Source organism: Drosophila kikkawai, chromosome 2R (assembly GCF_030179895.1).
Source record: "Drosophila kikkawai strain 14028-0561.14 chromosome 2R, DkikHiC1v2, whole genome shotgun sequence".
In the NCBI taxonomy this organism is placed as follows: domain Eukaryota; kingdom Metazoa; phylum Arthropoda; class Insecta; order Diptera; family Drosophilidae; genus Drosophila; species Drosophila kikkawai.
Window position 1 is genome coordinate 10470837 of NC_091729.1, and position 11719 is coordinate 10482555.

Genomic DNA, 11719 nt, shown 5'->3' on the forward strand with positions numbered 1-11719 from the left:
TACGTATTTACCCTGAAGACACACACGCGACGCACATGACATACGATGAGACACAAGCAACACATTTAACTAATCGAATAAATGTTGAATTTAATGTATACTAATATTATAAATCGATCGATCGACCTAAGTATGTATGTATAACATTGCAGATGAACGAAAGTAAGGCGCGGTGAAGTTTGTTCAGATCCCAAATTGATAATTTGTAAGCCAACGACAGCCGATGCATTTGTTGTTTAAGTTTGAGAAATGTTTATTGTTTATATTGTTAAGGACACGTGTTACGCCTAAGTTTATTTATTATTAGTTTAACCAATCTGTTAATTACTTTTTACATACAAACAAGCAAAGCAAAGCAGAGCCCAAACACACATCACGTTCTCTAAGCATCCACCATGAGTTCCTCTCATCAATGTTAACTGCATCACCACGAAACGAAGTACTAAACACGGGTTTAGTTACCTTGTTTGTTACACAATCCCTAAAACAGTTGTTGGACCTGCGAGACGGCGACTACCCATATTTACTAGTAACTCATTGTTATTGCAAATCCTTTCATGCAACAGTTCAAACCAACCGATCGACTAACGAAATCAACTAAACGAGAAACAAGTAATCAAATGCGGGTAGAAGTTAATACGAAAGGAAAGCTAACGCTATTATAATATTTACGGTTTAAGCGAAAAGTCTTGGGAACCATATGTACATGTTCAAGGCATTCTGTCGCGTCCATGTCGTTTTGAAAACGACAGACTTGCTCGGTAGCAATGCCAATAATAATAAAAATAATAATGGATTGTAATACCTAATCGAAAATCGAAGGAAAAAAAACCAAATCAACATTTTGATTCATAATGTTATGTACATTTTAAATGTAAAAAAAAAAACGAAATGAAATACTAAAGCACAAAATAAACAAAAACAATCCCCTCAATAAAGATTTTTTTGGAACCCCCGTTAAGGAGTGCTTTATTTTTGCATGGGATACTTAATGATTCACCTGGTATAATTGGGTTTTCCCGTTCCATATTCATCCTTATCTTGCGAGCTAAGAATGGTTTTTGAATGCGTCTCCGGTTCGTCTCAGATCTATCTGCTTTTTGATGTTAAATCCTCCTTATCATTAAAACACATTTCCCGAACCAAATAAAACATTCTAGTTAAACCAAGAGTAGATCAAATGTACTGTTTATTCATAAGTATAATATAGTTTGGTTGTATCTGATGCATCTTCCGAGTTTTTCAACTTCTGTGTGAGAATTACACGATTGACGACGGTACAAAATACAAAAAAGAGACATACACACATTCATATGTACTGTATAGTATAATTATATGTATATTCGTATTTTATAAAATCATAAAATACTCATCATATAGTTTGGTTGTTTGTTTGTTTTGTAGTATCTTTTTTTATGTTTTCCACTCGTTTTAATGCAAAGTACAAATATTAAAAACTCGCTTAATGCGCTCGAAATAGTTTCACTTCATCAAAATTGTTCTCCCTTCTATAGCATCTCTCCCACGCGAAAACTGAATGCATCTCATTTGTGGCTTACGTTTAGTTTAAATAAACATTTATCGTTTTGTTTTTGTTTTGTGTTTAGTTCGGTTCTTGTAATGTAGTTTCTTTTACTTGCATCGACTATTGGCGGCCTGGTCTCTGATAGATTTAAAGGGAATATTACTTTCGTCCTCAACTTGATCCTAATTCCTCGCTCCTTAACGTCGCCTTAGCTCGCTGGGACCCATTGGGGTCCAACGGCTGATTCTGATTCCACCGATTCACTTCACCTGCCTTACCCTCACACGCGCACACAGTCTAATCCTGCCACAGCTGCTGGCCGGCTACACTTGACAACAAAGAAGGACAATCACGAAACTTACATCGATTAGGAGGCGTAGGAGGGTTGGACAGAAACGGACACAACTTGAATATGTTTACATATATCGATATATATTTGCTTGCAGTGGCTGACTGATCGATCTGCTCTCTGCCCTAGGGTTACAAATAATAATGCCATAGTTATTACTGTTGTTTACTTCGGTTTATAACTACACTAGACTGTATATAAAATCAAATCCGCATTTGACATTCTCCTGGGGTCTCATTCTACCGCGCTGCTCCCTCCACCACCGACCGATCTTGTGTGGCTTTTGTTCTGTTTCTGCTACCGCGTCTGCTTCTGATGTTTCTCTAGCGCTCGCTTTTTTGTTGTTTGTTGGGTGGTGCAGCTTCATGTATCCGATGTTGTTGAGTGGTTCTTCAGCTCGTTATTGTTGTAAAAGGTGTGTTCGTGTGTGTGAGTGTGTGTATGTTGTTGTTTTGCTGTGTGTGTGGTAAAGATTTTCATGTTGTTGATTTGCTCTTTTAGAGCAAAAGGCATCTGGTCTTCTTCCTCTTTTTGACTTGCAGCGCGGCCCTAGTTGCCGTCTCGAAAACATCTCGCACACCCTCCTTGGACTTGGCCGAGCACTCCAAATAGGCAAAGGCATTAATCTTCTCGGCCATGGCGCGACCCTCCTGCGGCTTCACCGGCTCCTGTTTCATCTTTGCGAGATCCTGTGGGGAAAAAACAGAATAGCACTTAGGTGACAGTGTTCTATTGTGAGCCAACGGTGCGTATACTTACCCGAATTGTGTTGGGATCATTTCGCAAATCTTTCTTATTTCCTACCAAAATGATTGGAACATTTGGACAAAAGTGCTTGACCTGAAAGCAATTAAGAAGTATAAGTTGAGTTCTATGATTTTGGTAATGCAGATGAAAAGTATTTAAAGAAACATCTTTGAGATACATTTGTCAGATAAATAAAATGACACCATTAATAATTTCACGAAACTTTAATTCATTATTTTCTCATAAGCTATCATATATACTATTCGACAGGAAGCTAGTTCCTTTTATTATTTATTTTTTTTTTCAAGTTTCAGATACTAGATTCTACTAGAACAAAAATCTGTTACTATTGCGGATAATTATGCCGTGTCTTGGAATTTTCAAATAGGATCACAAATCAAGTTATATTAGGGAATTTGAGATACTGAGCATGGTGCTTGATATACACTACTGGCCGAAATAATAAGTACATGCGTATGTGGTTTGTTTCAAGTCCTATAAAATTTGTTTGATAAACTTAAGAAAAAAACCCACTTTATTTTTAGTTTCCGTACTTATTCCAGATAATAAAAATAACTGCCTAAAGGATTTTACATTTCAAATTTAGAGACAGGGGTCAATTTTATCCAAAAAGCATGAAAATGGGCTGGCCGAAATAATAAGTACACCCATTCTTCTAAGTCTAGAACTCGGAAAGTATTAGATATTTTGCACTTCTTTTTTCTTATAAGTAAACTTAGATTAGTATCCAATAAAACCACACTCGTTTTAGGTAACTTTCGCTATTATTTTTGGCATTCTAGCAGGAAGTCTGTGGCAAGTCAGTACTAGAAGCTGAGACCAGGTTTCTTCAGCAAATCGTCACAAATCTTCAACACTTTAAAATGTTTTGGTTACAATACGACGTTTTAAGTTTCCCCATACATTTTTGATTAGGTATGAGTTCGGAAACTGACTTTTCCAACCCATGACGGTTACTTTTTTGTCCCTAAACCAGGCCATGATGACTTTTAAGGTTTACTTTGGATCGTTATCTCGTTGAAAAATCTATCGGAAGGGCATGTTTCCCTAAGCATATGGTTAGAAGATGCCAGTTAAAAAAGTTTTATTTTCGAATTCGGTCGTAATACCATTTATGAGATGTATTTGCACAACGCCATGCCAGGAAAAACAGCCCCTGACCTTTATGCATCTGTGTCCGGGCTCAACTTTTTTTTTCGCGTTTCAAAGCTGAATTTTTTGACTTTGGTTTGACGTACAAACCGTCTAGAATCGTTTAAAAAAAAAAATATTTTTGTTTCATTGCCCCAAAGTATTTTGTTTCCACCTCCGGTTCAGACCATACCAAAAAAATGTTGCAAAGCTTTTGCTTCATCTGAAAAAATTTTCCTTGAAGTAATAGAACCTTTTGGGGTATACGTCCTTGTAATCCTGTCTCATGCAGTCTACGACAAACTGTTCGAGCTCAAATTTAAATGTCAATTTCGCCAGAAATGGCCTTGGATGACCAAGCAGGTCCTTTTTGGCAAGAGAGAGGTAACTGTTATGAGATGGTCAAGTCAGTCTCCTGTCATAAACCTAAACTAAACATTGTGGGGAAACTTAAAACGTCGAATTGTAACCAAAACATTTTAAAGTGTTGAAGATTAGTGAAAATTTGCTGAAGAAACCTGGTCTCAGCTTCTAGTACTGACTTGCCACAGACTTCCTGCTAGAATGCCAAAAATAATAGCGAAAGTTACCTAAAACGAGTGTGGTTTTATTGGATACTAATCTAAGTTTACTTATAAGAAAAAAGAAGTGCAAAATATCTAATACTTTCCGAGTTCTAGACTTAGAAGAATGGGTGTACTTATTATTTCGGCCAGCCCATTTTCATGCTTTTTGGATAAAATTGACCCCTGTCTCTAAATTTGAAATGTAAAATCCTTTAGGCAGTTATTTTTATTATCTGGAATAAGTACGGAAACTAAAAATAAAGTGGGTTTTTTTCTTAAGTTTATCAAACAAATTTTATAGGACTTGAAACAAACCACATACGCATGTACTTATTATTTCGGCCAGTAGTGTACATATGTATAGACATATTACCCTTAAAGTAAAAAATGTTTGCTTTAGAAGTTGATTTATGAAACCCGATTAAACGTTTCCTTCCTGTTTGCTGTTCCACGTAATAATACTCACCTCTGGGGTCCATTTCTCAGGAATATTTTCTAGCGAATCGGGTGAATCCACTGAGAAACACATCAGTATGACGTCAGTGTCGGGATAACTCAGCGGTCGTAGTCTGTCGTAGTCTTCTTGCCCGGCCGTATCCCACAGGGCCAGCTCCACCTAGGATTGGAATTTGGAGATAGTGATTAGGATTTTAGATTTAGATAAGGATTGCTTGCACACCTAGTGCGTACTGTCATCATATTGCACTTGGTAATTGATTGTCAGGGGGGAGGAGCTGGAGACGAGACAACAACTTTGAGTTCAAGATAGCAAGAGCTTGCTGGAGAGCTGGAGAATGGGAGAGTAAGCAAGGAACTTGGCGGAAATGCCAAGCGAATTAATCACATCGAAGCGAGCCGAAGCCAAGTAGAATGACGTGAACGAGAGTCAGGCAGCCAGCATATGTATGTAAACGCTATCCAAACAGAAACACAAGCAGGCAAAGGCACAGAGGCACCGAAACCCCGCCATATTGCGCAGCAAAGGCAAACAGTGTTTATTTCGAAAAATCGCCTGAAAAATATTGAGAATCGGAATCGAACATATAGTCAAATCATGACTTAATGCCCTCGGAAATCGCGCACACCAAACGCTACTCATTACATTTAGTAGACCGGGAGAGAGGGTAAGAGAGTAGTGGGCGAACGGGAGAGAGTACAGGTAGAGAGAGCGATCGAGCGAGCGGGGGGCGGCGCAACGCACAAAACTGTATGTGCGCAACGGACTTGTATAAGACAAATACAAAATAAAAAGAAAAGAAAACGAGCGGAAGGAAGGGAGCCCTGCTAACATGGTATTGGTGCTGCCAACTCTCTGTTTGCCATCCATGTGTGTGTGTGTGTTCCAGAGTGTCTGTGGTGCGGTAGTGTGACTGGGGGAAATGTGGCCAAGTGTGACTTAATCACTGCTAACAAGAGTTGTGCTGGGGGATTCTTCCAAAAACTATCCGTAATTTGCACTCTTCTAAGATCGTGGAAAAGCATTTTCCCTGCTTGCCTGCTCCTCCTGTTATACTGAGTGTCTGTCTGTGTGTTTATAGAATCGTTCGATATTGACTCACAGCACAGTTTTTTATTATTATTATTTTTTTTTTTTTCATTTTACAAGGAGGGGTAGTAGGTGTGGGTGTGGGGGTGAAGTTGTGGGTGGCACAAACAAGAGAACAATAAAAACACACACACACAGGCACAGAGAAAGAGACAACAGACAGGCAAAGAAGAGAAGTGTAAGGAGGATACGCGCACTTGAATTCGTCTGAATTGAATGCACAAATTATAAAACGAGATCATCTGATTATCTCTTCCTCCCGGGCGGGGTTATCAGGGGGGCTAGCTGGGGTTGGGGGTTGTCTCGAAAGGGAGGGGATTTCAAAAACTTACCTGTTTGCCGTCCACCTCGATGTCGGCCACATAGTTCTCAAACACGGTGGGCACATAGACCTCGGGGAACTGATCTTTGCTGAAGACAATCAGAAGGCAAGTTTTACCGCAGGCACCGTCGCCGACAATTACCAATTTCTTGCGAATCGTCGTCATTGGAAGTTCTGCAAAGCAAAGGGAAAGGCACATTGGTGGGGGATGCAAATAATGCAACGAACTGCTGGTGCTAATGTTGCCGCTGCTGCACAGAGTCCGCTCGCTTATTCTGTTTAATTTATTCGCGAAAACTGCGAGCTGTTCGAAATTATCGAAATGAAAAAGCCACACACAGGCAAGGCACACGCAAACACCAACAACGACCGACAAACACACACACACGGGCGCTCTTTCTCTCTCTGGGTAGCCCTCTCCCGCTCGCACACACACTTAGTCATAGTCGCGGCTGGACGGGACGACGGCGATCTAATAGTCGAAAAGTGTGGGGTTCTTTCTTTTCTTTCTAGCCCATTGTTCATTGTCCGTTTTTGCCGCATTTATCTGCTGTTTTTCCCCGTTTTACGCTTTGCGCTTTCCGTTTTTCGCGTCCACCTTTAGCATTTTCCTGGGGCCAGCTCCAGTCGCGTCATAGGGCCGAAAAAATCAACTCCTCTCCTCGTCCCGCTCGCTTTATTCCATTCCAAAAACATCTCATCATCCACTCGCGCTCCGCTGTCCGTGTCCGCCGACGTCGCTGTGTGCGTGTGGCTGGGCGTGCGTGTGTGCGTGTCTGTGTGGAATTTTTTCACTGCTTTTCAGCCACTTACAATTTATGGTGATTTCACAACACTCAGCACGAATTCGACACTTAATTTGCTTACAAAATGGCACAAATTTGTTGATTCTTATGCGTCTACCGTTAGCTATATCGTATAAAAGTTAATGCAATTACAAAAATTCGAATTGAACTCGACGATTTTTTCCCATGCAAAATGACGATGAACAATGTTCATCCGTTTCGTTTCTCGGTAGCGCGATGAACCTTCGATGACCAACCAACGCCTTCAAGCGCAGGGCTGCATTTCAGCGGCTATCGGTGGCAACTCTGCGGAGGTGTTACCTTTGGCGGTGGCTGGTCACACTTGGGCGCTGTTTCTATTTCCAACCGCGGTTGAGGTCCTAAACTCAAATATTAACGTTGCCATATTGAAAATATTAATATAATATATAAACAAAATAATTTTAAACGTTTTTTAAATCAACAACAGAGTATTTAATTTTTAAAAATGTAATCGTTCTCGTTGTACTATTCCGATAGTCTTAGTTCAATAGTAATCGGCTTATCGGTATTGTGTCTGCTTCTTCTTCCAACTGCGGTCGCATGGCCGGGCAATTGTTGCTTTAATTCTTGACGTTTTCCCGAAATATGACAATAAATAAACTAAATTCGCACATACTGAAAGAAATGCAGCTTAGTTTCCGGCTTACTGAAGAGCGCGAGTTGGCCTCCGGTCGCAAGAGGCCCGGAAAACGAGTTCCTCTACCTGTGGCGGCTCCAACAGTTCCCAGTGCTCCCGCAGGGATTTCGAAAACTAAACAGCAGAAAATGGATGTGGAAAACCCAAACCTGGAACCATTCCAGGAACCAAAGAAAGCAAAGCCGAAATCTAATAAGAAAGCTGCTCAAAAGAGACCTGCCCATTTCAAAGATACCAAGTCTGAGACTTCTCCGTCCATAAAGAAGCCGAAGAAGGATGTAGCTGCTCCTAGGGATAATTTTAAAACGAAATTTGATAACACAAAATCTGAAAAAAGCTTAGTTAAGAATAAAAAATTCCAAGAGAATGTTCAAAAGAAGGCAGGCAACTTAAAAGTTAAAAAACAACCAGTAAACTCGAGGAAACCCAAGGATTCCGGGTTGAAAATAAATAAAAAGGCTTCTAAGAAACAAGATAAAAAAGTTCCTAAGAAGAGTGGTAAATATTCCAAGTTATACGATAAAGTAAAGTTTATTAATATATATTGTTTTCTTTCAGAAAAGACACATGGAGTTGAACATAACAAGTTGAATGATTCCAAAGTTACCAAAGTAAAAATTGTGACAGAAAAACTTAAAAAAGTCAATGGTACCAAAGCCCAGACTCTGATGGTTCCCAAAATAAATGGTATTGTATTTAGATATCTTATAATCCGAATGTAATTTAACCAATATTTATATAAAAAGGATTTGTAGAGGAAACATCTAGTGAAGACTCCTTTGAGGATTTCGAGGATAATTCCGATTTAGAAGATGAAAATGATGACTATTTTGAGGGGAATTCAGAGGACGTCTGGACTGAAGAAGAAAGCAGTAAGAACGATTTTGGGCCATTAATAATTAAAAACTACTTGTCATTTAACAGGTTCCGAGGAGTTCGATGGCTTTGAAGACGAAGGCGAGGACTTCTTCAGGGTGCCTAGGATAGTTAAGGCGTCCAAAAAGGATAAAAGCAAGCGACTTACGTTGCCAAATCCCTTTGAAGAACCTGACGACAGCAGGGTCCACCTTTTTCAAGGCGATTCCCAAGGGTCTGTCCGCAAAATTATGGTCTTCGAGTCGAATGTCCTAGCCGAAGTGGACAATGTCGAAACGGATGATGATTACGTCCCTCGAAACAGTGAAGACTTTGAATCAGAAGATTTTGACAGTGATGAGACTGATAGCGAGGATTTTGACAGTGAAGACAGCGAAGACTTTGGTAGTGGAGACAGCGAAGACTTTGAATACTTTGAGAGTGAAGACAACGAAGACTTTGACGATGAAGATAGTGATGATTCAGAAAGTGAAGTCACAGACAGCGAGGATTGTGGCATCGATATCTTTGATAGCGACGACCTTGACTCCACCTATGAACCACCTAATATTGAAGGTTTCTTTGATGATACGCCGCCGCATTTGCAGAAAGAACCTCTGATTATTGAAGAAATCTTTGATGAGCCACCTGTGGCAGAAAAACAAAATGAACTGGTTAGATATAACCCCAAAGAGAAGGCTATTGTGACAGAAAAGATTGTAAAGGAGACCATTATAGCAAAAGAAGCAAAAGACGAGCCCGAAGTCATGATAGAAGCTGAAGTAAAAGTAAAGGAATTGCATAAAGACACTCCTGTTACAGAACCGAATCAAGTTCCTCAGTCAAATGACACACCCTTCTATAGAAATCCGCAAGCCATTGCCACCGAGCTCAGCGTCTTCGAAAACAGCCTGAAGAGCAACTACGTCCTGGCTGTAATTAAGGAGAACATTGAACTCTATGGAACATTGGTGCTGACCCTGCTGAGTGGCCAAATCACGGTGAATGGCCACAGAGCCCGCAGGCAAGAACCACTAACCATTTATTCACTAAAAGGTCTTCCTTGGGTGTCCGTTTCGCCGACCAAAATAAAAAAACCAGCTAAGGATGAAGTGAATTGGAAGGAATTGAATGAGAACTTTACTCAAGCACAGCTGGACAGGATTCAGGGTAGCTTCCAGAGCCCGACAGACGCCATTGTGCTGCTGCAGCGCAATGCCGGCGCCCAGCGTCTCCTAGAAACCTTTGGTAAACATATGGCCCAAAATTTGTTTCCTCTGCTAAACACCTCCAATAGGCCGTACCACCAGAGCGAATCTCTGCTGCAGTGCCTTATCCAAAACTCCGATCTGAGTCATACGCTGCTAGTTCCGACGGTTTGGAACAAGTTAAAGATACATCCCGGCAGTAGAATAATCATAGCAGGTGGGAAAGGCGTTGGAAAGTCAAGTTTGCTACGTTACCTCATCAACCGGAATTTGAGTCAGCTTCCGTCTTTCTTGCTCATCGATTTGGACATCGGGCAGCCCGAAATCTTTGTTCCCCAGACTGTTTCGTGTACTCTCATCGATGGACCACTTTTGGGACCGGGATTCCTGCTTAACAAACAACCGGAATGCGCCTACGTCGTTGGCCACACCAACATAGTCATGTGCGCGGAACAGTATGCCAGAGCTGTCATCCAATTGATCCAGCATGTCCAGAAGGATTCCAAGTACGAAAATATCCCCTGGCTGATAAACACAATGGGCTACAACAAGGGCTTTGGAACTGAACTGATGGCTCTGCTGGTGGACCGTATCCGACCCACGGACTTGATACAGATTGCCAGTCCAATAGCGATCAACAACTTTGATTCACCGCTTGAGTGGAGCAGCCTCTCGCAGTGCAAACCGATTATTTATATGGCCGATGAGTTCCGGGTGAAGGAAATTCCAAAATACACGCTCCACAGACTGATGAGTGCTGTGCCGCCCAAGGAGCGGGGAACATGGAGCCTGAGTGCCAAGGATATGCGGTATTCTAATCTTTTGGCCCGTCTTAGTTCGTGTCTCACGGGAAATGCCAAATCCTTGGCAGATTGTCAGACGCTCGGCGTGCCTTTAGAAGCCTTAGAGATTCAGCATCCCACTAGCGAAGATTACACGCGTGAAGAACTGATCCAGGGCATGGAGGCCAATGTGGTGTATCTGTGTCACCAAGAAGCTGGGGGCTTGCCGCAATGTTTGGGAATAGGTGAGGTTTAGTGAAGATCTTGAATGAAAGGCATTAATTCCGCTTGTATTTACTTTCAGGAGTTGTCCGCGCCATTGACTACGAACGCCAGCGACTGTTCCTCGTACCTGCCATGCCCCTGCAGTTTATGCCTCTTGTGAACAGTCTTATACTCGGCGGAGAACTAACCCTGCCACAGGGATACTTTCGGGATCAGGGTCAAGGAGTTTCCAGCAGTGTACCTTTTGTATTCATCCTGGACGATTCCAAGTCCTCGAAGAGCATACAGCAGATCTACCATCGACCGCCGGCCTTCCTAGGAGTGCCAGCGAATCAGAGGAACGGAAACTGAACCGAACACCGGCTACATTGTTTTGTAAATAAAAAGGTTTATTATTAAATCAAAAGAGGCTAATGGGACAGGTCATGGCGGCCCTTCAGTATCCTGCGCATCAGCACACGCCGTCCCTCGGGTGTGGACATTCTTGTATCCCAGCCGTGGACATTGATTCTCTTCACCTCCTTGGGTTTTGGGAAATGGCAGCGAACTTTCGGCTTTAGCAGCGCACGGTTGAAGGCGTGTTTTTCCCGCATAAGCAGTGTTTGAGCGGTGTTGGCCACCGCTAAGCAGGTCCTGGAAGGATAATTTTGAAAGTTATTCATACATAAAATCCTTGTTTATCCTCGTTTTATTTACCTTTGAATCAATCCTTGCAGCATGTTAAGTAATTTCCAACTAGTGTGACCAAATATTTCACTTAAAATACCACAAAGCTGCAACATATGAGTTCGAAAATTCGAACTAGTGATGATATTTACAAGGCCTGGGTCGAAATTTAAAGTTTATAAAATTATATTTACAATTTGTGAGATTCTGAAAGTTTTTTATGTTTTTTTGTATAACCTTGAGCCATAGAAAATTCAAGCTTAAGACTAACATTTAAGAACTCGTTTCAAGTATTTATAAAAGCTTATTATT

The 11719-nt window shown here is 41.2% G+C and overlaps 3 protein-coding genes across 5 annotated transcripts; 1 reads left to right on the top strand and 2 right to left on the bottom strand.

Annotated features, from left to right (window-relative positions):
* Positions 1–1160: 1160 nt before the first annotated feature.
* Positions 1161–7224, bottom strand: Rho1 (ras-like GTP-binding protein Rho1). Of its 2 annotated transcripts, none has more exons than XM_017172001.3 (5): positions 7021–7224; positions 6218–6381; positions 4806–4955; positions 2634–2714; positions 1161–2563 (listed from the first exon to the last, which is right to left on the bottom strand). In XM_017172001.3, the coding sequence occupies exons 2-5, from the start codon at positions 6371–6373 to the stop codon at positions 2372–2374; spliced, it is 579 nt and encodes a 192-aa protein (XP_017027490.1). In that variant the 5' UTR covers positions 6374–6381; positions 7021–7224; the 3' UTR covers positions 1161–2371. The 2 variants fall into 2 exon arrangements, with proteins under 2 accessions (XP_017027490.1, XP_070140396.1); XM_070284295.1 differs by having other exon boundaries at positions 7075–7221.
* Positions 7225–7546: 322 nt separating this feature from the next.
* On the top strand, positions 7547–11092 carry LOC108078166 (polynucleotide 5'-hydroxyl-kinase NOL9). 2 transcript variants are annotated; one of them, XM_017171822.3, is made up of 5 exons: positions 7547–8169; positions 8230–8358; positions 8418–8540; positions 8596–10761; positions 10821–11092. In XM_017171822.3, the coding sequence occupies exons 1-5, from the start codon at positions 7620–7622 to the stop codon at positions 11090–11092; spliced, it is 3240 nt and encodes a 1079-aa protein (XP_017027311.1). In that variant the 5' UTR covers positions 7547–7619. The 2 variants fall into 2 exon arrangements, with proteins under 2 accessions (XP_017027311.1, XP_017027310.1); XM_017171821.2 differs by having other exon boundaries at positions 7548–8169; positions 8418–8543.
* A 17-nt stretch (positions 11093–11109) lies between these two features.
* On the bottom strand, positions 11110–11590 carry mRpL34 (mitochondrial ribosomal protein L34). The gene is made up of 2 exons (XM_017171823.2): positions 11438–11590; positions 11110–11374 (listed from the first exon to the last, which is right to left on the bottom strand). Exons 1-2 carry the CDS (start codon positions 11521–11523, stop codon positions 11152–11154), a joined length of 309 nt encoding a protein of 102 aa, XP_017027312.1. The 5' UTR covers positions 11524–11590; the 3' UTR covers positions 11110–11151.
* Between the last annotated feature and the right edge of the window lie 129 nt (positions 11591–11719).

Bases quoted from the DNA above. Each gene is read 5' to 3' on its own strand.
- LOC108078166 (XM_017171821.2), top strand. From the start codon at position 7,620: ATGACAATAAATAAACTAAATTCGCACATACTGAAAGAAATGCAGCTT. The intron at 8,170-8,229 runs GTAAATATTCCA...GTTTTCTTTCAG, and splicing joins AAAAGTTCCTAAGAAGAGTG to AAAAGACACATGGAGTTGAA. The intron at 10,762-10,820 runs GTGAGGTTTAGT...ATTTACTTTCAG, and splicing joins GCCGCAATGTTTGGGAATAG to GAGTTGTCCGCGCCATTGAC.
- Rho1 (XM_017172001.3), bottom strand. From the start codon at position 6,373: ATGACGACGATTCGCAAGAAATTGGTAATTGTCGGCGACGGTGCCTGC. The intron at 4,956-6,217 runs GTAAGTTTTTGA...TTCCAATCCTAG, and splicing joins TCGAGGTGGACGGCAAACAG to GTGGAGCTGGCCCTGTGGGA. The intron at 2,564-2,633 runs GTAAGTATACGC...TTTTCCCCACAG, and splicing joins ATGATCCCAACACAATTCGG to GATCTCGCAAAGATGAAACA.
- mRpL34 (XM_017171823.2), bottom strand. From the start codon at position 11,523: ATGTTGCAGCTTTGTGGTATTTTAAGTGAAATATTTGGTCACACTAGT. The intron at 11,375-11,437 runs GTAAATAAAACG...TTATCCTTCCAG, and splicing joins CTGCAAGGATTGATTCAAAG to GACCTGCTTAGCGGTGGCCA.